Source organism: Arvicola amphibius, chromosome 3 (assembly GCF_903992535.2).
Source record: "Arvicola amphibius chromosome 3, mArvAmp1.2, whole genome shotgun sequence".
NCBI classification, from domain to species: domain Eukaryota; kingdom Metazoa; phylum Chordata; class Mammalia; order Rodentia; family Cricetidae; genus Arvicola; species Arvicola amphibius.
The window spans coordinates 97378911-97404042 of record NC_052049.1 but is presented as its reverse complement, the minus strand read 5'-3'; the positions used below and the strand labels follow the sequence as shown (position 1 = coordinate 97404042).

Here is a 25132-nt window from a genome sequence, read left to right as displayed (position 1 = left end):
TCAGAAGAAAAACCAGGAGTACAGAGAAGTTAGTGGACTCATCACATCATGAATCCAGATGGCAGAGAGTTTGTTTTGTGTGAATCTAAACTTCTGCTCTTTACAAAGGTGGTCTGTCACCTTCTTCTCCACCCCAATGCAAGGCAAACCCTGGGGTGTGATGGGCACCTTCCGGGGAGGGGAAGCTTCTGTATTAAGGCTCTGGCGTATGTGCGATGTTAAAGAAAACAGGGATCCACTTGTGGTGTCTGAAGAGTTGAGCCATGGAGAGGGAAATATTTTAGGATGATGAATGTCATTTTCAACCAAAGATGCATTTTCTCTAGAAAAGAAAGCCAACTTATAGATGAGTAGCTATTGATCATGAAGAGACTCTTTGCACTGGCTTTTATCAAGCGGTTTGCCACTTTCCGTCTTAAAAAGCCTGCAGCAATTTAGCAAGTGTGCTCAGTTAAATTGTTTCTGTTTTTCCTCCTCCTATATTCTTTCTAAGTTCTTTATGCTCATTCTGGCGATAAATCACCAATCAGTTCACAGCCAGAGTGTAAGTGCTGTGATAAGAAACCTTGATTTTTAAAAAAAAAATGCTAAAACTTCATATTTTGGTTTAGTGTGCTCTGTTCATTTGTTTCTCATAAGTGACACCAATAGGGACATAGGTTCTGGTGCTAAAGAGCTTAGCTTACTGTGTGTGTGTGTGGGGGGGGTATTCATCTTTCTCCCTATTTTTTCCATTTAGAGCCCTAGTAAAGAAATCTTCCTACTATGAGAAAGGTGGAAACAGTGAACAGTAGCATTTATAAAGCTCCCCTACACCAATGAGTTCCTTTTCACTGACCTCGTTTACCATCGTCAGAAAATGTATATATACCGGGAGGCAGTGAAAGTATGTGGGTTCTTCGTGGTTTCTCATTTTGTCTGAGGATATACGGTAGTAAAATAAAGTCTCATCGGCTTTTGCATGACTTACATATACTAAATATTTGGATCAGTAAAAAGAATATGCCTCCCCCAAATCCTAAACCATCTGCTTCCTTCCTTATACACCACCTGGCAAGAAGAGATGAATTTTCATGGTCATTCATATCCCCACGTTCTTGCAGAATACTTGATGAGTTTTTGATGTCAGTGACCATTTACCAGCTTGCATTTCAACATATGACTGTACTCCTCCCAAATGTTCTTCCTTTTGGATTTCTACAGAGTAAGTTAATCACAGTTTGACTTCTACAAATCTCAGTGTCATCATGTCATGTTGATCTGGATCTTCGATCCAGATCAAAAAACAAGGACTTAAATTAAAGAAAGCAAGTGCCCCCACAGAACCCACCATCTTCTTCTTCCTCTGTCTTGGTGGTATACAACCTGGCCTTAAAAATCCCAAGGTCCCACCAATCATGGCAGTGACACTGGAGCTCAATCCAGAAACAGCTGTCCAAAGCTAATTTATTTCCTAATGCTGAGACACTGTTAATTTATAAATTACACTGGTAATTCGAGCTATTATTAATTTCAGATGGTGTAGGGCAAGCCTAATTAAAATATGACACCAATTGCCACACATATGTACCAAGGACTACCATTTAAAATTAATGGAAATATTAAGTGTGACACTGGTCTCTGAGATGCTTTGCACGGTAATTATAGCATTCCAGCGCAAAAAGATCTGACAAACGTTGGCCTGCAGTTGGTGGTAAATAAACAACAGCCACATAAGGGGAATCACAATTTCTTCGCTAAAATCCCTTCTCATTTCCTCTACCCTTCCTCAAACCAAGGTTCTTAAGAGTGAGTTAACCTAAAACAATAATACTGACACAGAAATTTCTTATTGAAATGGCAAGTCTTTAATGGATTCAAATTGATGGTTTTCTGTGCTGGGTTGTGAGCCCTGTTTCCTGCTTAAGTGGCATACCCCTGCTTCTTCTTGTGAATTAAATGTTTTTCTTCTTTTTTTTTTTTTTAACAGAGATGTTAGCACTTCTTTTCTTTTTCAAAAGGGAATAGAAGGAAGAAAATGTTGGTACCCACACAGTACAGGTTTCATAAGCCTAAATGTGTGTAAATGAGTGTTCTGGGTCAATAGGGTGTTGCTGGATGGTTGCACAAACTTGGTGTCTTAGGGTTTTTATTGTCATGAAGAAACAGCATGCAACTCTCAGAAAGAAAACATTTAATTGGAGTGGCTTGCTTACAGCTTCAGAGGTTCAGTCCATTATCATCATAGTGATAATGATAATGATAATGATGAGCATGGTGGCATTGAGGCAGACATGTTGTTGGAGCTGAGAGCCCTACATCTTGCAGGATCCTACATCAACAGGAAGTTGACTGGCAGTCACACAGAGGGAAGCTTGAGCAAAGGGGATCCCAAAGCCTGCCCCCAGGCACGGTTACAAATTACAACAGAGAAGACAGTAATGGCTTTTTTTTTTTTTTGCAAGATGATGGGGGTGTGCTTATTTTTCTATTATTGTTGTTGCTATGGCTGTTGTTATCGTTGCCATGACAAGAATGAAGACAGCACTGTCACAGGCCATGCACATCCTTCTTTGTATTATGCTCATTTCTTAGTTCTTGGTTTTACGTTCTGGGTTAGCAGAAACATGTGATGTTATGGAGGGATTTTATGACCTGCATCCAAAAGTCTCTGTTTTCTGGGGCTGTGCACATGAATGCAGCTTCATCCCACCTCCCTCTGTGCTTCCCTATAGCTTTCAGGATTAACTACATTACCAAGTGAGCAGCACATGGAAGCTTCCAAGGGCTTTCCTGTGTGCTGTGTTCTTTCTATTTGTCGCTCTCAGTAACCATGAGATATCAGGCCTGCTTTGTGAGTTACACCTGGCAAGGTGATTCTCAATTTTTAGGGATATCCCCAATTCAGTACCCTGTCCCAGAATTAACCACAATGCCCCCTGCTGTTCACTTTTTACATTACACTTGCTTTAGGATATTACCATTTTCCTTATCCTCACTAAACAGTTAAGGAAGGATAATCCCCGAAGGTAAACAGCATTTTCCTTCTTTATGCAAAACTTTGTTTATATGAAACTAAGGCACAGAGCAGCTTTGAGACAAGCTGGGAAATGGATTCCCTAAGTGTCTTGGGTTTAGCCAGGTGTGGTGGCACATGCTTGTCATTCTAGCATTGGGGAGGTGACAAGAAGATCATGTGTGCAAGGTCTAGGCAACTCAGTGAGCTGAAGGCCAGCCTTGGGCACAAAAAAACCATGTCTGCAAGAGTGGGGCAGGGCGGAGGCTTAGTCTTTGCATAACTGAACGCTCATGACTGTCTATCATATGGGGAAGGTGGTGTGATTATGGTCTCATTATTATTGACCATGTTTCACTGGAGATGTGAAATCAAATTTCTGCATGCTTGAGTTACAGGGAAAGATTTGTAGTCATGAGTTCTTACTCCTCACTTTCTGCTCTTCTTGCGGTGTGATATCACATGTGTGGTCTCCGTGGTGGTTTGTTCTTTGAGTTCTCTGCCTAAGAGTTCCAGGAGATCAGGGTCTGAAGAACTGATATCTGCTGTTTGCTTGTCTAATATAAAAACAAAGGTGTTAAATTTATGTGTTTTACTTCTGATGTGTCTCATGGAGTGTGTGTGTGTGTGTGTGCGCGCATGCATGTTTGTGTGTGTGAAACCATTATGCAGTATCCTCAAATGACTTATGCCCAGGATAGTATCACGAAGCTCAGCATCCAAGGCTCGTTTTAAATGGTGCCTGGAGGTCAGAAAGAGTTAAGGTGCCTGCTCTAATCCCAGAGCTGAACCACGTGGTAAGATCCCAGCAGTATAAATGTCAAAATTATTAATCACTTACGGAGAACCAGTTAATTCTCTCCATACATGAGTTCAGTGGGAGCACAAACACTGCAGCTAGAACACTGGGGAGCCAAGGAAAAGAGGTGTGAAGGGGGGGGGTGGAGAAATAGGGAAAAAGACTCTGTGGAGTTCCTCAGAATCTGCACTGCCAAAGGGACAGTTCTCCAGAGGAACCAGTTCAAACTTTCTCTTCTCCCTCTCCCTCTCCACTCCTCCACCCTCACCCCTCAGCCTCACCCTGGAGCACAGGACTGAGCCCAGACCCCTGGGCTTCATAGGCAAGTGCTCTACCACTGAGTTAAATCCCCATCCCCTTTGCTTTGTCTTCTAATGAGTGTCTTTGGTCTTCTGCACCCAGTTTACTCTACCTCACTCTTCCTCCTGCAGCTGTCGGCTTTGTGAGTGAAGACGAGTACCTGGAAATTCAGGGCATCACTCGGGAGCAGTCGGGGGACTATGAGTGCAGCGCCTCCAACGACGTGGCTGCTCCCGTGGTACGGAGAGTGAAGGTCACCGTGAACTGTGAGTGACCCTGCCAGCCTCGGCCCTATGAGTGCGTGAGACTGGTCTCTTATCAAGACTGCAGCAATAATGGTTTAGTATCAGAGATGCAGAAAAGACCCAGCATCACTCTCTGGCCTCTGCTCTCAAAAGCTAAGAGGCCAAAGTCATGTTTTCTTTTCTTTTCTTCCCACAGGCCCAGTGACCCTTTCTTTTTGAAAGCAACTGACATCATATAGCATATTAGTTTCATACATAAGTAGCAAATCAATAAATGATATTTGATACATGCTTCATATACATGTATTTCAAAATCCAAACTTTTCCTGTAATATATTCACGTGATGCAGTGAGAGACTTCCCAGTCAGAAACTTCCAGTGGGGCAGAGATGCCTGAGCTGGGACAAATACTACCCCTGTGTGTGAAGTGTGTTTGTATCTCAATCCTTTGTGATCATGATGGTGGTAAATATAGATCACTAGTCACGTACGTAATTGAAACACTAGTATGTACAAATGCAGGTTTTTCGGAGGGTATATCTCAAATTTTTATTTTTAATGAATAGGCACAAAATTCAAAACATTTGAAGGCCAGTGCTACAAAAACTTTATTCTCCCTTTACCAGCCTTCTGAATTCTCCCCAACATTGATCCACATGAATTAGCTACCAATCCCTCCCCCTTTTCCTTCAGACTCCGTGTATATTGACTTGGCTCCCTATGACTTGTGGAAGGTTTTTGCTTGTCACAGAATGTAACCCAAGACCTAGACCAGTGTCATAGAAGCTTCTCCCCTCTAACGTGGGCAGGGTGGGGGAGGGCAAGGGCAAGGTATGTAGATTAATACTTCATCTCCGTTGCTTTGATGTGTGCTCTGGCTAGAACCTAGGTGGCATGAAACGCTTAAGGCGCAAAGACAAAGCAGTCCTGCCACGTTTTCCTATTATTTAAACTCTACTTTTAAGGGAACTTAAGATGATTTACAATTGTTGACCATGAACCTAAAAAGTAAAACAAAGCTGGAAGCAAAGGGACAAATGTATTATGGAAAATAGTAAAAGGGGGAGTCAACCCACAGAATATGAACTAGAAAGCGTTAGGCTGCTGGGTTCTCATTCCAAATCTGCCTTAGCCAAGCTAGCACAAAGGAAACACCATCGACCCTAAGATACACATCATCTGCAAGGCAAAAGCAAATGATTTTCTTAGGAGAAACCTTGCTCTTCCTGGTACCATGACCCCAGAGGAAATCCTCTCCACTGTCTGGTACAGTCAACACATCATGTTCAGTGCCCTGACATCAAACAGAAGAGTAATTTTAGAGTTACTCTTGTCTAATACCCATCAGTGCAGACTGCCGGCATGCCACAGGTAGCTGACTGAAGACTTCAAATGAATGCAGACCCAGCAAGGAGACATAGTGGAGCACGGGATCCATTTCAGAATGCCCACAGGAAGGACCGGTCTGCACATCCTTCAGGCGATTCTCCATGAATATTATTAGTTATCAGGGAGTCTTCGGTTGGAATTGAATAGCTGGAAGTTGTACACGTTGGTGAGACCTGGTGTGCGGAAATTCTATGAGGATGATTAAAGGTGCTGCCTGCCACCCCATGGAGTGGAAGGCTGATGGGTGGGTGTCAGCCTATGAATGCTAAAAGGCTTAAACAGGCACGGTGTCTCGGGAGCTCACTGCTTCACCTCAGCACAGAGAAGGGAGGCAACATGTGCCAAAAGATGATGTCTTCCTTTAGAATGGCATCCAGCCCGGGTTCGTTCTCTGGAGCAGTCTATATAGCAGTTTGATGATGCAGATGAACAGAAGTAGGGTAGAGATTAGGAAACAAAGCCCCCGAATGAGGCAATTTGTTGCTTTTGTTCGTTTGTTTTCATTTTTAAAAGTACCGTTAAATGGCATGGACCGTCTTCTCTCTGCAGATCCGCCATACATATCAGAAGCCAAGGGAACCGGTGTCCCCGTGGGGCAGAAGGGGACACTGCAGTGCGAAGCCTCGGCAGTCCCTTCAGCAGAATTCCAGTGGTTCAAGGATGACAAGAGGTACGGTGCTCCGTCTCCCTCTCCTCATCAGCATCCCTTCCCTGCTCCTGATTGCAGATAGACACCATCTAATCTCTGGAAATCCTCTCCTGACACCCAATGGGAGTGCGGTGTGCAAGCAAGCTATTTCTAAATTAAGGAAAGTTCAGCTAGGCTTTCAATGTCGTCTCCAGTGCTAACACTTGCCAACCAGAGAGCCCAAAAGGTGATATAATTTAGCCAGGCAAAAATCAGAAAATAAAAGCCATGAACAACATTGTGAACCCCGTCATGTTCTTTTTACAGGCCATGAAAATAATATGTTCTACAGAAAGCTATTTTTAACATTTTCTCAGACCTGAGAAATTCAACCTGCCTCTGGGAGGGGCATTCAAGTTGCCTACCCATCTCAAGTCTCCACGTCCCTCCCTGAGGTTCTCAGTGCCACTGTGTATGAGTCCGTGACCCTATTGCACCTTCCCTTTGTGTGAAGGTTGGTTTTTTTCTCTGTAGGAGAAAAGAGTTAGGACTAGCCCCTTCCTTCCCATTGTTGCAGCCATCACAGGGACATTTGTTGTGAGTCAGTGAAGATGATCATTTCGAGGAGTTATCAAATTGCATGTCAGCGCAGGGGTCAGCAGCTCAGTACAGCCAGACAATATGACAATTACCACTATCACAGAGGGATTTGAGGGTGGGTGAACAACAACTAAATGTGCAAGCCCTGCCTATGTTCAGAATATTTTCATAAAAGTAGAGGCGGCGGTGTCGGAGGTGGGACAAAGTCCCGCGAGATCTGGGGGTAGACGAGCAAAGAGTGGAAGAGGCTAAGTATGGAAAACCACAAGGAGAGTATGAGAAGGGTAGTGGGGACATCCTAGCAGAGCGTGCTGTGCTGCAGGGGTTTCTTTTTTTTTTTTTTCTCATGCAGTCTCCAAGGCCTAAAGTGTCTTCTAGCTCCTCTTCCAATAAGCTAAATAGTTTTGAGAACCCAGTCACTTCATCTTAAAATCCACATCCAGTGAGGAACACTCTTTGAATTTCTAGGACACACATTGGCAGCCTTAGTAAGGTGTGGTATAGGCAGCCACCATTTTATACATGGAAGACCTGAGACAGAAAGAGATGAACAGACCCACTGAAGTAAGAAATGGATCTGGTCATTCCCCTTCATTTAAGAAATCAGAAATTCTACTTTCCTCCCACCCTTCTTATTGCAATAAAGAGAAACTGAGGCTTAGAGTTCCAAGATCGAAAGACACACACACCACACACATACACACACACACACACACACACACACACACACCACACACACACACACACACACACACACACACACGCCTGTGATTCTGAAACTAATTCTTAGTGAAAATTTATCCACTGTACTCTATTATTCAAATTCTTGATAGGAAAAAGATAGAAACAAAATATAACAGAAAAATGAGCTCCCAAAATGTGTGAAGAAACCACAACAAAAATGTGGGTTGAGGCAAAGAAGAGGAAAGCTGTCATTTGGGGCAGCACCAGTCCCAGCAGGGGCCACCATCTATGTCATCATTTACTCTGAAGAGAAAGGGAGACGATGCCCCAGTGCTGACTCAGAAGCCTGGCTCATGCAGCTTTGTGGCCTCCTTGAGCTTCTTTCATAGCGTCCCCTTTGCTCCTTCCCATTGATTTTTCTGTCCATTTTCTCAGTTGCTCATTTATGCATTCCCAGTGTTCTCCCATTGAGCAGGTTTCCCTGTCCTTCTAACAGTCAGCAATGCCAAGAACGTGTTTACCCCATGGTTCTGGCCACAGCCTGTTTTTCTTTGTGCCATGGAGGCCACACGGCAGTGGTGGCCTCAGGTCTCAGAGGGAGCATGACATCTGTCCCCAGGAAATGACAACTGAAGCCCGTTTCACTGTCACTGAAAAACAGAATTCAGCAACAAATAGAAGAGCCTTAGGTGGGGACAGGCAATCTTTTTAGATGTCTTTGGGGACTTCACTCTACCGCTGCTTCTCCTCCTTGTCCTGGGTCTGCTGTCAGTAAAAGGGAGAGAAGATGAAGCGATACACTTGAAAAACCCTGCCCAGCTAACAGGGACAGTAACCATTGAAAGGTCTCCAGCTTCCTTAAGGAACCAAGGGCCAGAGATTGAGAGCACTGGCTGCCCTTCTGGAGGTCCTGAGTTCAGGTCCCAGCAACTACATGATGGCTTAAACCATCTCATAGTGAGATCTAGTGCCCTCTTCTGGCCTGCAGGCAAAACATTGTATACATACTAAATAAATCTTAACAAAAAAAAAAGAAAGAAAGGACGGAAGGAAGGAAGGAAGGAAGGAAGAAAGAAAGAAAGAAAGAAAGAAAGAAAGAAAGAAAGAAAGAAAGAAAGAAAGAAAGAAAGAAAGAAAGAAATTTAAGGCCTGTAGCAGTAGAGGGTGGTGAATCTCTGAATGCCCAAGAAGGGGAATGTGTGTCATCCCAGGAGCATAAAATGCTTCTAAGCTCTGCTGGTCACCCTGTACTGTGTTTAGCTAAAGACATTTCTGAGCCGTCAAAGCACAAACCGGCTTTGAGCAAGCCTCTTCCCACTATGGAACCCAAATCCTATTCACAGCTTGGTTCTGATGTAAAGACTTCTCCTCTTATGGAGAACACTGCCAAACTAGAAAATGGGATCCACGCCCATACCAGCTCCCAGAAGCATCCTCATGGTGGCTTGCAGAGCCTTGGGCAGCACCCCTTACAGAATTCACTTCTATATGACAAGTTGGAGATGGAACAGTGGCAGCTGTCCCGAGTAAAGGGTGCTCCTTGCCATCCCTCAGAGACAAAGAGCATTTCAGTGAGGACAAGTGAGTCCCGCCAGCATATCAGCTGCCTTCTCCAGAAGTTCACATGGCCGGGGAAGATTGTTCTAGACTGACCCCTGGAGATAACTCTGGGCAGCTTGTTCTTCCCAAGTCCTGTGGCAACACAGAGTTCCGTTAAGAAGAATGAATCATTATCATGATGGTGTCATAGTGGGGAGATGAAGATATCATTAATTCTAGACTCTAAGTTCATCCTGTGAGAGAAATTGACAATGGTTTTCCCCCTTCACCCCCTCTCCTTTTTTCTGTTGCTTGTTTTCCTAGACTGGTTGAAGGAAAGAAGGGAGTCAAAGTGGAAAACAGACCTTTCCTCTCAAAGCTTATCTTTTTCAACGTTTCTGAACACGACTACGGGAACTACACGTGTGTGGCCTCCAACAAGTTGGGCCATACCAATGCCAGCATCATGCTATTTGGTGAGACTCTGTCCGGAGACGGGTAACAAGGCAGTGTGAAGTGGGGAAGGTTGATAGATGGAGAGAAAGAGAGATGGAGGAAAAGAAAAGCATTAGAAGTGAGCCAAGTAGAACAAATGAAAAAATAAGAAAGGAGAGAGGGAGAAAAAAAATAACAACTCCAGCATGTAAGAAGAATGTCCGCATCAGAAGTCGGGAAGGAAAATGGAATGTACATTTATCTAAAATGACCGAAGTCCTGAAGCGGGAGACAAAGGTAGCTTTGAGATGCCAAAAATGACTTTTTCCCCCTCAGTGATGTCTCCAAAGCTGACTCAGATTATAATTGGACAAAATAGTTAAGATCTTAGAGAGGAGCTTTTATAGCTTCAGTCTTTTGCTCACTGGGCTAAATAACATGCTCCCTTTTCTAAAACTTTCCCAGCCATTGGCACATAAGAAAATCTGAATGACATTCATAAGAGCCGAATCGCAGCCCTTGGAATCCTTAATAATATTCATTTCAGAGATGAACAGATAAAGAAGACAGAAAATGGGATTTTCCAAGTTCTCTATTTGTGTCAATGACTGGTAAAGACATTTGCCCATCCTCCCCATCATCTTGAATGATCTCATATCATTGTTCATGCACCGGTTTCTTAAATCTTTATTGAGGGACTAAGTTTATAAAGCAATTTTTTTCTACCCTCATTTTGTACCTAATCCTTGTATTTGTGGCAGAAGCAGTAAGCAAGCTTCATGGAAAGTACTGTATGTCTACATCTTGTGAGCAATGTCTACACAGGAGTGAGCACACATGCCCATTTACCATCAGGAAAGACTTCAGTCTCCCAATGACTTTAAATCCTTCATGGGTTCAGATACTTCCTATGGGTCATGTGATTAATTTCTTATTGGCTTTTGAGCATGTTTATCCATACCCTACCAAGGTAAATGATTGTCAAATTTCCCAGTTTCTCCCATTCCCTATGTTAAAGATACAAGAATATGATAGGAAGGGAAAAAGAAAGATGTGACCTGGCACTCTGGTTGGTAAACTCCAAGGCAATCTCACAACCTCAGGGGCTCCATTCTTCATTCTGCCCCGCCACATACCCTTGGTGCTAACAGCATGCATTCTGTGGTACCATTTCTGCTGTCCAAGCCCACTTCCCAGCCTCCTACTCAGTATAGGAAATGCAGCCCAGCCTTAGCTGAGGGGGTTGGAAAAGGGAAGCCATGTTTGATCCCAGAACACACAGCTGAGAAGGGGCTCACTGTGAGTGGAATGAGTGTGATGCTTAGGACCTCAACAGATAAAAGATTCTTCCATGTCCAGCGATATCCATGTGCCTCCCCTGTGCGTGGGCAGCATCAGGACCACCATCCCCTCCCCTCACTTTGTACATGGGAGAAGTCATAAGAATTATCACATATACAGGGATAGTCATAAGTGCTCCTCTTATCTGTCAGGCCTTTGGGGGTTTATGGAAGGTACCTGTCTGTATGCACAAAGGGTAGGATTAGAAAGAAGCAGGCCTATTCTCCTATGTCTTAAAAACTGAGGCTTATTTACAGTGTTTCCCTCAGTACCATTCCACACCTGGCCTACGGCCACAGCCATGGCCATTCCTTCCAATGGTCTTCCTCCTCCTTGAAACTCTTCTCTGTTCTAAGATGGAGAGAGAAATGGCTTTGCCATTGGTTTTTCCAGCAGACACACACATGGCAATTACATCTTTGCTTCCCCCCCCCCCTTGCCACCACTGATAGGAGAGCATTCACCCTCTGCCCTCTTTGTGGTATTTTTGTCATTGTCAGCTTCCTAGATTCTAGGCTTTGCTACGTGTCCATTATGAACTAATAGCACCTTTGCAAATAAACGGAGGAGGCCTGGGTTAACCACAGATGAATGGAGTACAGGTCGAGATGCTCCTTAATGCAAGAGGTCTCAGAGCTGTGAGATGCAAAGTCTCTAGGAGGGAGAGGCAAACTTGCAACCTCCTTCAAATTTAGTGAATTAGAAATCAATTTCATTTGTTAGTTTCATTTGTGAGACTATTCCTGAGGAACCTGTCCCTGTAGGTCTGCATGGGCACCATTCTTCCATAGAGCTGGTAAAATCCCAGTCATGTTTAAGATGAGTGTTTTCCACCCCTCATCCCCAACCAGGTCTAGCCCAGACATTACTGTGGTTCCCAAGATCATATTTGAAGGTCACTATTACTGAGGTTACTTGACAAATACAAATTTGTCAGGGAATGTTCTGTGTCATTTTCACTATACGTCACCTAGCAGACGAGGGCAGACTGGACAGTAGCACTTACTTTTGTGAATATAGAACATCCATGATTATTAAATTTTTCTCCAGTGTCATTGCAGAAAGCAAGCTAAATAATTGTCATTTTGTCATTGACTTGCGCATAAATCATAAAAGGGTATCCTTTCCACGTCGCCCTGAAAAGTGAGGGATCTGGCGTAAGGAACTCCTACTAAGATTATATCTTGGGAGATGTAGGTCTTATAAGAGAAGGTCGGACCTTGCTGTTAACAACCAATAAGGCTTCCTGAATCACAGTGGCTCCAGGGAGCCCTAATTGAATTCAGATCATGGTACCATGAGATCTAATTGCTGGATTTTGTCTTTAACTGTAAGAAAAGGCGATGAAGATGTGGTAGGAAAAATTTTACCTGGAAAAGAACTTTGGTCCTTTGTTTGCAATTTGCTTGTTCCCAAGCTCAGCAGATGCAAAGACTAAATCCATCTGCACCGAAAAGTACATAGGGTGACCCTCTGCCTTGCTTCCCACCATCCCATCCCTTTTAAGGGACAGAAAGCATTTCAATGTTTGTCTGCTGCACCTTGTCCTATGACCTTTGGTTTGTGTCTTCCTTTATTTATCCTTTCCTTTAGAAATGCTTGTGAAAGGCGGTATACAAACTATATATGAAAAATATATAGCGACTGTATATAATTTATGTGTCTGTTTTCATTTTTCTCTCCTGTATGTCCCCCCACCCGATTTAGAACTAAATGAGCCTACAAGCTCAACTTTATTGCAAGGTCAGTATTCCCCTTGCCTTCTGTTTTCCTTCCCTTCTCCTCAATCCTAAAGCCCTCACCCTTTCCCTTGCCTTCACCCTCGCTCTATTCCTGATGTTCATTTCCTGATATTCATAGCAGTAACATTGCCTAGAATGTGGCAGTCGATGGTTATTAAAGGAGGCTCCTGGGAGCTGGCAAAATGTCACGGGAGCCTTTTCCTCTGCTTGTCCCCTGCACACACCATCTAGGAGGGTTGAGATTAGTAAGGCAAATAAAGCATCATTAAAATGCCAAACCTAGAGACCAGCATGAAGACAAAGGTTGAAGCAACTAAATTCAAACCAATGAGAAGACAATACACCTGCTGACCACAGTGGTAGCGTGGTACAAAGGTATCTGAGTTCGCCCATGCAAAGTTCTGTTGATGTCGCTCAGCAACAAGCTCAGACAATACTCATGTCACCATCACCTGGTCCACAGGTTTTCCAAGGATTCAGGATGAGGCACCAAAAAAACTGTAGCCCACAGCTGACTTTGAGGAGACCTCAGTTCTTAGGCGAGTCGTGTAACCTCATTTGGACTTCTTTCCATCTTCTCAGGAGTAATCTGCCCTTTGGAGTTTGTTCCAGTGTTCCGTTTAAAAGGCTCTGAAGCACAGCATCACAGTTTGAGTCTCCAGATACAGGCTAAAAGACAGGGACTTCCTCCATACAGGGCACACTCCGTATTTCTTTTCTTTTTCGTTACTTCTCACCAGACAATTGACCTCCACTTCTACTCTCGTGTCTTGCCTATTTATAATTTGTTTATCTCTTGCCACTCTATGGATTCGTGGTGTCCCTTCCCATTTCTTCCGGGTCTACTCACCTAGAGGGAGTGATATATTGCAAAGTTGTCACATGTCCCTAGAGGGCAGCAATTGTTTTGTTTGTCTGGATAGTAAGCTGGATATTTAAGTTCACGGCCTCTCACAGACTAGGCAATGCTTTACCATTGAACAATAGTTCTAGCCTTTGATGACTATTTTGGCCCATTTGTTAGCTCAATACAAACACCTTACTCCCAACACCCAACACAGTCTTCTGACCTCCCTCATCCCACCCCTCCCCTGTACCCATTCTGTTCATCCATTTACATTTATTAACCATGTGAACACTCACCAAAGACAGCATTAGATCTGGGAGGCAGAGGGAAAGAAAGAAACAAATTGCAGGGGAGCTATGTGACAAGTGAAGGAAAATGCTTTCATCATAAAAAAGGGGCGGGTCTACATCATCCACTCTTGCTGATGAGTCAGAACAGGAAAGCCAAACAAAGAACAGGGAAGAAAGGGGGGGGGGGAGGGCTCATGGATGGATTCAGACTAAACTTGTGACGCCACTCCTGCCTTTGAATTCCCAAATGAGGCACCATTCAGGTCGAAAATAAAAAGCATTAGAGAAACACTAACGTCAGCAGTAGACAGGACAGATGCCCCTATGACACTTTCAGAAGTTATTAAGCTAATTCTGACCACTAGAACTACATTGTCAGAGAAATTTGGAGCATTTCCCATTCAGGGAGTAGTCTTTAACAAGCAAGTCTTAACTGAAGTTATATTTAATTGGTGGAGAAGCATCTCCCCAAAGCAAAGTCACGTGCAATGAAACTTGGGAGAAAGTTCCCTCCCATTATGAATTTTTTTCACCCCTTCATCTCAGAAGTCCCCTTGTTGGGTGTATGTTAGGGCAGAAATTTTAGACTACAGAAGCCTGGAATGTTCTGAGAGATTCATGTGCCGTTTAACATAACTGCTGGACTAGACTGTGAAGCTCGTCATATTTTAGAAGAAGCAGACTGTGTACTTGAACACTTGAAGTCATTTATCTGCATTCATTTTTCTCTTACCATGGCTGGTCTCCAATAGAACAAACAAGATAGCTGTTTCCTCCAGAAACACCTCCAAGGGAGGCTCTTCTTACATACAGAAAGACTTAGAGGAATGTATGAGTTTCTACAACAGGAAACCCTTGGCCTTTATAGAAATTAGAGGCTGCCTTGCTAAATGGACGAGAAGTGATAAGAGAATTTTGTTCCTCCTCAGCATTTTTGCCACCCTTGACATATTTCTCTGCCTCCCTTTTGCAAACACAACAGATTGCCTGTCACCTTCCAGTATTAATATTTGGTGGTGCAGGACTCTCAAAGTGATAAATACGAACTTTGGACTGTGCCATCATCCCTCACCGAGCTTCTGCGCGGGTAAGAACACGGGCCCACGCTGCAAGCTCAGCGGCCTCGCAGCTGCTCTCCTCTCATCTGTTGGCCCTCTGTCTTCAATCAGCTCAGACCTGATGGTATCGCTGGGCTCAGAGATGCTGGCTTATTAATACAACATGCTCCAACCTCCCTGTATTAAAGGATGGACAGCAAAAGCAGAGAGCTCCTCCTGAGTATCCGAAGGAGATGATCAGGTCTTCCTGCAGAGAATTCGACGTAGTCAGCTAGGTCAGTCTAGCAAAGCATCATGCAGTCAGCATTTCTAGGGCATGTATATGAAAAAAAAAATCTGTTATCTTTTTTTTTTCCTAGAAGAGTGGGTTGAATAACCATATTCACCCAGAAGCAAATTTCTTCCTGCGAGATTTAGAGGCTAGCCCTGAACTTACCTGAGCATGTAGATTCAGCTATGAGTATCTGCTTTGCTGACTTAATGATCATTTCTGGAATGAAAAGACATATGCAACATTACCTGACCTAGGATATTCTTTATATATATATATATATATATTCTTCATCTCTCTTTCTTCCCCCCTTCTTCCCTTCTATTGTTCTTTCTTGCCTCTTCCCTCCAGTTTTCCTTTTTTCTTAAATTTTTACCAGACCACTATGGTCCTGTCTAGCTTTATGTTAATATATCATCAGCAAAAGGATCTGCTAAATTTGAATCAAGATCCTATTGAAAAAATTATTTGGATTGTAAAGATTTACTTTTTTAATTTTAATTTTTATTTTATGTATGTCTATGTACCACATGCACGCCTCGTGATATACGTTGTTCAGTCACCTGGAACTAGAGATATAGATGGTTATGAATTGCCATGTAATACTGAGAACTGAATCTGTCTCCTCTGCAAGAATAACCAGGGCATTCAACCACTGAGCCATTTCTCCTTCTCCTATTTCTCCCTCTCCACTCTTTCTTTCTTTTTTCATTTTTTCTTCTTTTTTGCTGGTTAACCTGGAACTCACTATATAGACCAGGCTGGCCTCAAACTCACAGAGATCTGCCTGCCTCTGCATCCCAATTGCTGGGACTTGGGCACTACGTAAAGGGGCATGATCGATTGGCAGTTAGAATTAACCAGATTAGCTCTAATATAAAATATTTGGCTTTAATAAAGGGAAAAGGGGAACTTACAAAACCTGGGTTCCAGCGATTTAGGAGCACTGAAAAACAAAGAGAAAAAACAAGCACACATCATTGTTTTCATAGGCTTTATGTGGCCCTGGGTGGGGGGGAGACAGACCTTATACAGCACGCAATTGGCTAAAATCGCCCATCATCAAGTCATGTAATTATGACTGGCTCGTTTGCTTCTTTTCTTGATAGCTGAAGTGTTACTCAAAATCTACAGCTTGGGGTTACTACTGGCTTCAGAGGTTCTTGCAAAGTTCACACAATGGCAGAAAGTCACCATGACAGAGAGGATGGTGCCAAACCTCCTGTAACTCTTCTTCATGCTAGAACAAAAGTAGACTATAGTCCGCAGAAGGAATAACAGGCCTGAATTTTCTCCTGCACACTAAGCAACTTGGCTGAAACACTGGGACCTAGAAAAGACGCAAAAGAATGAGTTCTAGATAAGGTTGGAACAAGTGTCAAATTGCCCTTTACCCTGGGGAAGCTAAAGAATTTTTTTCTCAAATGGTTACACCAGGAATCCAGGGCTGGGGGAGCTGAATGGGAACATATGTGTAAGTAGTTTTTTTGATTTTCCATGTGGTTTTTAAATCAAGAATGTGTGCCTTCCCTGTAGTCTCAGATCTACATAGGAACTACTTATGTCCTCTGGTAGCCCTTTTTGAGCAAGTAACCACAATACTCTGTGGGTAACAACCTACACCTTACGTTTTCCCTGCTTGTGGTCCAGAGACAAAGTCTGCATGTTTTCTTTATCCCCCAACATCTCCCCAGGCTTTCTTTCCTTCCACTCACCTTCCATCTTGGCACAGAGACTCATAAAGCAGCCCCTCCTCAGCTTCTGGACCATTCCAAGGACCCAGCAAGTACTCCAAAGGGCTATGCATCAGTCATATGGAGCTACCACATCTGATTTTTTTCTCCCATCTTATCTTTACCTAGGGCATTTTTTCAAATACTAAACATTGGGTCATCTCTCACATCTTTATGTGTTCAGAAGGGCTTCTTAAGGTTGGTAATAGACACTTAAATCAGGAGGTTTCCTAGGCCTAGAGCCATTAAAGAACAGCTCGAGAGCCTGACGCACAATATGCATTCATCATACTCCAAACATTGAGGTTTCAGTTAGGGTGCGCTGTATTGAAGACTGTTATCTCTCCAAATGTGAGGACCTCTGGACAAAGAACAGGCTCCCACAGTAACCCTTCAGTGCCCAGGGCTTTGATGATTGTCCATATGCTCCCTGGATCCAGATGAGCATCTGCAGAGGCCCTTGACTAGAGAGGTACATTACACAAACCAAGTCATCAAAGCTCTTGGCTATCCACAGAAAAGCTGTGAAAGCCCTGCATATTCTTCCAAGAGCATACAGTCAGGAAAATGGGGCTCTTTCACAATCCAGTCAACAGAGAAGTCTCTCTCTTCATGGATTTATAGGAAGTCCCACAGTTGCAGTACAAGTACAGATGCCACTGTCTCTGGTGGTCCCAGAGAGAGGGTGTCCCATTAGGCCAGCTTGAAGTCAGATATTAAAGGTCAAGACTCCTCTTCTGTCTAAGAGCTGGTTCATCAGAGTTTCTAAAAGACAAGACATAAGTAAAAGCGAGTCAGGCTTCCACGTCTTCTGGTTAGCAAGGTACCCACACACAAATTGCTGTAGTGTAAATCCTACTGTATTGGCCAACTTTATTCTTAAAAAGGCAGAATTCAGTGAATTGGGGATAGTCTGATGAGCGTATGGACATCTCTCTGAGGAAGTTTTGACTCAGCAGCTCAGACTCCAAATTAGTAGGTGTCTCCTAAGATGAAGTGTGTATTCGGGCTCTGCTTCAGTCCACAGTAATTGTCATCCCTACTCTGCCTTGCCTCCTGTTCACTTCCAGTTAAAAACAAAACAAGCAAACAAAAAAGACTGAAGGTCTGGCTGTGAGTGACAGACAGCGGTCAGTATAACCCAAGGCAGGTATGAGGGTCTGGGGACATCTCTTAGGTCAATAAGTCTGACTTGTTTCCAAGACCATCTGAGGGCAAAGTAAGCACCTGAAGATGCTTTCTGCCTTAACAGTGGCTTATTTTTAATTTTTTTTTTTAGAAGTGAAAACTACAGCCCTGACCCCTTGGAAAGGTTTGTATACTTACTTCTCAGGCGCTGATGCCTTAGTGGGAATGGGGTATGTAGTTTTCTTCGCCTCCTCCTAGATGCCTCCTTCTTTAAGCTCACCCTTCAGCATCCTTGAGGAACCTCTTTCTGACTCTTGAGCGATTTGCCATCAGCCTAGATTAACTCCATCCCCTATGATGTCACATCCTGCGTGAGTTGCTCCACTTGCACGAGTTTAACTGGCCCTTAGGTGGCACTAATGAGCACCTGCCCATATTCGAAAGAGCTGGATTCTGGGACCCTGGCAATGGGCTTGCCTTTTTCTCCCCATGAAGCTCTCTCTAATGCATCAGTCTTCTCAGGCCATTGCCTTGCATGCTGCCTTTGCTTAGCCTTTTCTCTCCTTCTCTAACTCAGAGCTAGAAGGAACATGGGGAGAGGGAGGGAGACTTGGGAGGAAAGGGGAGGTTCTTGGGTGAGTCACTGGGACAGGAATAAAAATGTGTCTTATTTGAGGCTTTCATGGCAGCCAGATGTTTCCGATGGATAATTGACACTCATCACTGTTCTGCGAGACCCTAACTGTCCTGGTAATTAGTCTCTTTAGGCCTCTGCTGCTCTCTAATGAGATAGTGGCAATAAAGGCATCCAATGTGGAATGGAGGCGTGGCTGGATGAAGAACAGATGCCTCATCTGAGTGACCGTGTCACCAGACAGATGGGATGAGCTGTCACTTCCCTAGCTTCCACTGGGAATGGGCCTTGCTCTTAGCAGGCTGTGACCTATGTCTGCCTGGACCAAAGAGCTTCACCCATGGCATTCTTTCCCCTGGTATTTGCTCAGTATTTTCTCAGGGTGGGGCAGGCCAGCCTTCAGTAGTACTCAGATGGGTTAGCTATCAACCTCGCCCTTCCCTGAGTATACATGACCTGAGTTGGTGGGAAGCAAATTCCATTTGAAAACTAAAGTCAAGGGACCAGAGGAGGCTCTTGAGCTCTCAAAAGTAAAGTTTTGACAAATTCCAAAAGAAATAGCAATCCTCAGGCCAGACTTTAGATACTGTAATAGATCCCCAGCACTCTTGAATTGTTGGTTTATGAAACTTTGCTTCTTGGTAGAGTTGCTCAGTCTTGGGACCTTTGATGACTTAGTTGGACAGTTAGACAAAGGGAGGTCGGCGCTCTGTAAGAGAAGTTGAAACAAAGCAGAAGACACAGAAGAGAAAGGTTTTTTTGCTTGTTTCTTATACAGTCTGATTTTTTTAAACAAGTATAATTTTAGCAAAATGGAAAACAGAAGCATGAGGCAAGCATAGACATGTCAGCATAAGTCAAAGGTCTCTCCTTTAGTCAGTAAACACTGAATACCTGTTATGGTCAATGAGATACATACCCTGCCATTAGGAAGTAGTAGCAAACCAGATTGAGTGTAGCTATGACTCCAGAATTTGGAATCCCGAGTCAGGAGGATTAAGATTTCCAATTCAGCCAGAGATGGGTAGGGAGATCCTGCCTCAAACCAACAAATAAGAAGGGAGGAGGAGGGGAAGAAGCAGTTTTACTTGGTGGGGACACTTAGGAGGAATTGCATGTCTGACAAATAAAAAGAATTTAGAATATTAGGATTCTGGGGGGTGTATTTAATAGTAGGATGGATAAGTTACTGACAGAATCAAGGAATACTGCCTGGAGGAAACCACCAGAGCCCAGAGCAGAAGGTGGAATAATGGAGAGGCGTGAGGTAAATGAAGAATGTTTCAGACAAAGGGCTAGAGACTGTGAGCATGTGAAAGAAAAAGAATATGTAGGGGGAGTTTCAGTCAGTGTGTGTGTGTGTGTTTCTTTATGTTTCTCTGTGTGTTTCTGTATCTATGTGTGAACATGTGCCCCCATGCACTGGACAGAGAATATTTAAGAAAACGTGACAGGAAGATAGCTTAAGGGGGCAGATAGCTGTGATGCTGTTCATTCTACCAAGGAACCAGATGTTTTTGTTAAGGCTGATGCACTCAGCTGGAGCAATTTGGAGGTATGGGAACATCACTCTAACGTTAATGCAGGGGATAAATGTGAGAGGTCCCAGCAGCTGGTGGCAGCGGTAGATGGTGAACTCTGTGACTTGGGAGGTGAAGTCACTGCAGGTGTCTCCTCCAGCAGGCATAGAAAGGCCTCTTCCCTTGGGCTGTCTGTCTCCTGCTCTTTCATTCTAAGTCTGAAGAGACAGACAGGGTAGGAAGGAGAAAATGTGTGCATAGGGTAGAGGCAGTCGGCTGTCTGGACAAGGTAACTCAGGCCTGAATAAGAACAGCAGGAAGTCTCTTTGACTTTTACCAGACAACCAACCATTCCTCCAAGCAAAGTGATGTGTTCTCAGGCACTGTTCTGTTTTCTACAGTTTGCTGGCTTGAGATGTCCTGGTACTATATCCTGTACAGTTTCCCAATGTAGAACGGAACACAGTAGAGCTCTGGAGTTGGGGGAGGGGTACCAATGTAATTGGACAAGAGCCTCAGAGATAGCACCCGGCAGAGCTACCAGGCCACTGTACAGAGGGTCCAGGATGGACAGAAGGTGTTCAGCCTTACATGGACTTTTCTTACATGGGCTTCTGTTGTATTCTGAATAGCTTGTGGCTTCTGCCCTTCAGTTAATCATGAAAGGAGGAAATGTAGGAGAAAAGGAACATCCAAGTGTTCTCAGTGAACTGGGTTTTTTCTCAATCTCTTTTGTCCCCAATCTAGTTTCTTGGTCATGGCAGGTAATTGGGCAGAGAGGGTGAGAAATACTGAGGTTGATTAAGGAATGGGTGATAAAGCTGAATACCTGAGTATTCAGAGAACAAAAGAAATAGGAGAGAGAGAGAGAGAGAGAGAGAGAGAGAGAGAGAGAGAGAGAGAGAGAGAGAGAGAGAGAGAGAGAGAGAGTCATGTGCTACAGTCTGTGCCCTGATAGATTCCCAGTCGACTAAGGACTCAGGACATGTTTTAAATTGCTCTGAGCAAGGCACGTGTAGAAATATGGAATGGACCACTCATTTTACCAGGGGAAGGGAATGGAACCTGGCTTTCATGGTCTGTTTATAAGATCTCACAAGGGCCTAAGTGGAAAGAACAGGGAAGTCCAGAGAGGAAAGGCACCCCCAAAGTATAGGAATGTAACCTCTGTCCTTGGGAAGTCAAGGAGTGACGCCTCTGCAGTGAGAATAAGGAAAGGCATGAAGACAAGGAGTGGCTGTAGAGAGGGAGGGTTTTTGTGCCACTTTGGATGGAAAACGAGCAGCTAGATTCTAGACTGCGGGTGCACTAGGTGGCTAGTCCTATGTGACAAGCAATTGAAAGGTAAGTCATCCGTTTTTCGTGATTATACTTCATCACCTGTGTCCGCAAGAACGCTTTCCAGTTTGTGTTGCCTGGATTACCTCCAGTCAGACACAGACCAGAACAGGCTTCCCTGGGCTTTTCAGCATGGCAATTTAACATGGCCAAAAAGCTCCCAGTGTGTGACTGCTGTGACCCTGCTGATGTGACATTAACAGTTGCTGACCTCAAAGGACCAAGAAATGTAATCACGTGGGCAGTAGTTAGGTCAGAAATTCTGGGACTTGACAGACTGATCTCACGTGCAATCGGGAAGTCTGGTTGAATCTGGTCTGATTTCATCAGAAGAAGTGACTGCAGAGCTGAGCTCCTGAGTCAGGAGACCAGGGGCTGGCAGTGTTCAGGTGAGGATGGGGACTGAGTATGGTCACCAGCTCTAAATGGCCTTTCAGGGTTCCAGAGCAGATCAGAGCAGGTCCTAGCAGAGGCCATGTCCCTGTTCCTTAAGTGTCTAATGCATCTGCTTTCTGACCATCTATGCTATTTCGGAATCATCGCTTCCTTTTTCATGGCATTCCTTGGACCCAAGAGCCAAAGTAGCCCAGAAATTTGTCTGTAACAACAGGGAAGCCACTGGGGAGTTTTACCACTTTGGAGTTAGTTCTCTTGCCTCTCAGGTTTGACAAAGAGTGTCTCTTTGTAAACCAGGTGAATTAGTGCCTTATAGGGAAACTTCCCTCCCAGTAGCCATTCCCTGAAGCGGGGGCTACACGCCACTGTCATCCCCAGTTGCATCCTGGTCCACACAGCACATGGTCTTGTTCCTTACTTAGTCCACTCCCTAGCCGGTGTGAACTGGTTTGGGCCCGTCAGACACTTGAGTGAAAGTCTGGTGTTACCTCAACCAGGTGGGAAAGAGGCCAAGGACTCCAGGGGGAATCCCAGCACCACCCCGAGACTGAGAGATGCACATTGTTGTAGGGGAACAGCAGCGAGCCGATAGTCGGGCCCAACAGTTCCTTTCCTGAACAAGCTGTATTGCCTGAAGGTTCTGTAAATGTCTGAGGCGGTCAGATCGCAGGAGGGGATGGGGGACGAGGCGTGTAGCCAGGAGATCAAGGATTTGATGTTAGTGAAGCATGTTATGCAATGGGCAAATGATGATTCGGCAGAGCCTTCTCTGTTTGCCAGGGAAGGCTACCTACCGCTTTGCACACTGAGTGTCGATTTGAGAGTCTGGGAGCATTTCTATTGTTAGAACACCAGATGTTCATCCTAGAGGGAAGCTCAGTAGAAGTGACACCTCACCAAGTGACTGGTGAGGACTTTTCCCATCTTGCAGCAAGTAGCTCATGGCATATGTGTTCTCTCCACAGGCCCCGGTGCTGTCAGTGAAGTGAGCAATGGGTCATCAAGGAGGGAAGGCTGCATTTGGCTCCTCCCTCTTCTGCTCTTACACCTGCTCCTCAAATTTTGATGTGAGTGTCCCTTCCCTGCTGGGGAGAGCTGCTGCCACTCCATCTCAATGCAACGACAGCACGGAGACACGACAACGAGTCAGCATCAAACGAAATTCAGAGAATCACGGCCAATGGGACAGAAATTCGAGGGAGGGGAACAAAGAATACCGTGGGAAAGCAAAAAAAAAAAAGTTTTAACAAAGGAAATTTGAAAATTGCCTTGCAGATATTTAGGTACCACTGAGTTTTCTTTCTTTTCCCAAATGGGAAGAAGGCACACCTGGCTTGGACCCACCCACAAGCTGCACTGTGTGACCTCTCTTGTTGCCAGGGTGGGCAAGGGCTCAGCCACCCTGCCCACTAAAGTGCCCCACCATGGAACATTCTGGAGTCGGCCATCCCAAATTCCATCGGTCCATAGAGACAAGCACAGAGTGAGAAGCAGGGGCCTAGATGTGCCGCGGAGGGCCCTTTGGCGGGCTGCGCCATGGTGGCATGTGTCATGAAGTGTGAAATCAGAAGAAAAAACAAAAGACAGCAGCAACAAAAAAAGAAAGAAAGAAGGAAACAAGACAGCCTGACAGCACCATAATCCCACAAGCGCGACAGTCACAAAATAAATATATCGTTAAGCTTTTGTTTTTCATTTTACCACACGGACATCATGGATAATAAGGGATTCTGACTCATTATTAATTTTATTAATTATATTTTCTGATATGAGTCTAGAACTTAGTGCATAAGCAAGAGACAAAACTAAAAACATACAGGAGAGGGGTGAAGAGAAGCGTGTTTAGTAAGCAAAGCAAATAGTGTACTTTCTACCTAGGTTTACAACTGGTGGGCCACACGCCAGGTACTAACCACCTGGTGAGGCTTTGGCAAATCCACCGGAAACACATGAGATTTAACAAACACCTCCACCAGCGCTACAGACTCCTCATTCTGGCATTCCATGCAGACAGTACTATGCTATCTACACACTGCTTAGAAATGGAAGGTTGATCTGCACTCTATCTTGGTTTGTTGGCTATGCTTCTTTTGATGACATATATTATACAGTATATATATATATATACATACATATATTTTTTTTGTTAGAGTTCTAGCCATTTTGTTTCTCAGCAGGGTCCTTTCTCAGACATTACTGCATGCTGTATATGGCGTTAGCTGTGTGTTGATCTTCTAAAAGATGATAGAGTTTACTGGTAATTGTGTAATCAGCTCCTTCCTTTTTTTTCTTGGGTTATTTACACGTCAGAGACATTTCTCAGAAGCAGAAAGGACACCAGAAACCATAACTAATATCAGGCGCAGCATCTTTCCAGGTGTGGCTCTCTGAGGCGGAGGCCGCCAGCTTAGCTTCTCCATCACACCTCGGGGCATTAACGGACAGCAAGCAACTGGACCATCTAAACCAACAGTCAGTAATACCTTGCTTTAGCCCATTGCGGGAATCCCTGATGCCTTTGTGACTACTGGAGAACTTAATCCTCTTGGTTTATTTTATTTAACTTTCCACCTTCGTGTGAGTGTGTATGAAAGAGAAGAAAAATGCAGTTTTTAGGTAACCATTTTTTTTTCCTTCCCCGAAGTCTGGGGACCAGAGAGGCCTCGGGGAGGGGTCCTGATGTGATGAGGGAAAGTGGGATTGGGGGATGGGGAGGGATGGGTTGTCTCTGACTTGACATTAAAAAGTGTTCCATGTCCCTCTTCACTTGGTCTGATACCTCATTCTGTAATCGGGGGCGGGGCGTGAATTTGCCTGGCTGGCTGAAGAATGGAGGTTGGGATGTTGTATTGCTCCTGGGAGGAGAAGGAGCTTGCCTTAGCAAGTGCTCTGTTAATAGACAGTGGGGTTTGAGACTTCCTGCATCCTTTCTGTGGATGCAAGGAGAACCAAAATTTTGTGAGGACCTTGTCTTCAATACCTTCAGAGAGTCTTGTAGAAAGCTGCCACGACCCTGCTGCTCTTCAGTTTCCTTATGGGTCAGATGGTCAAGTCCAGTCATGGCTGCTAGTTCCATTGATTTCATCCCAGTGTGTATTAAATAACCCCAAATCTCGTGAACCAATATTCTGAGGGCTGACTGCCTTCCATGTCTGCCATCACCACCCCAAACCTCACTTATACCCATAAATTAAGAGGAAAGAAATATTTTAATGTAACA

At 44.3% G+C, this 25132-nt stretch overlaps 1 protein-coding gene across 3 annotated transcripts in view; it reads left to right on the top strand.

Annotated features, from left to right (window-relative positions):
- Ntm (neurotrimin) overlaps window positions 1–24566 on the top strand; it is a 421851-nt gene extending 397285 nt beyond the window's left edge. The window contains exons 4-9 of one of the 3 annotated variants that reach the window (XM_038322585.1): window positions 4226–4360; window positions 6278–6398; window positions 9504–9655; window positions 12663–12698; window positions 18176–18208; window positions 22878–24566. In XM_038322585.1, coding sequence (XP_038178513.1) covers window positions 4226–4360; window positions 6278–6398; window positions 9504–9655; window positions 12663–12698; window positions 18176–18208; window positions 22878–22978 — 578 coding nt within the window. In that variant the 3' untranslated portion in view covers window positions 22979–24566. The remainder of the gene's footprint in view (window positions 1–4225; window positions 4361–6277; window positions 6399–9503; window positions 9656–12662; window positions 12699–18175; window positions 18209–22877) is intronic. The other 2 variants (XM_038322586.1, XM_038322587.1) reach the window with 2 other exon arrangements.
- The last annotated feature ends 566 nt before the right edge of the window (window positions 24567–25132 follow it).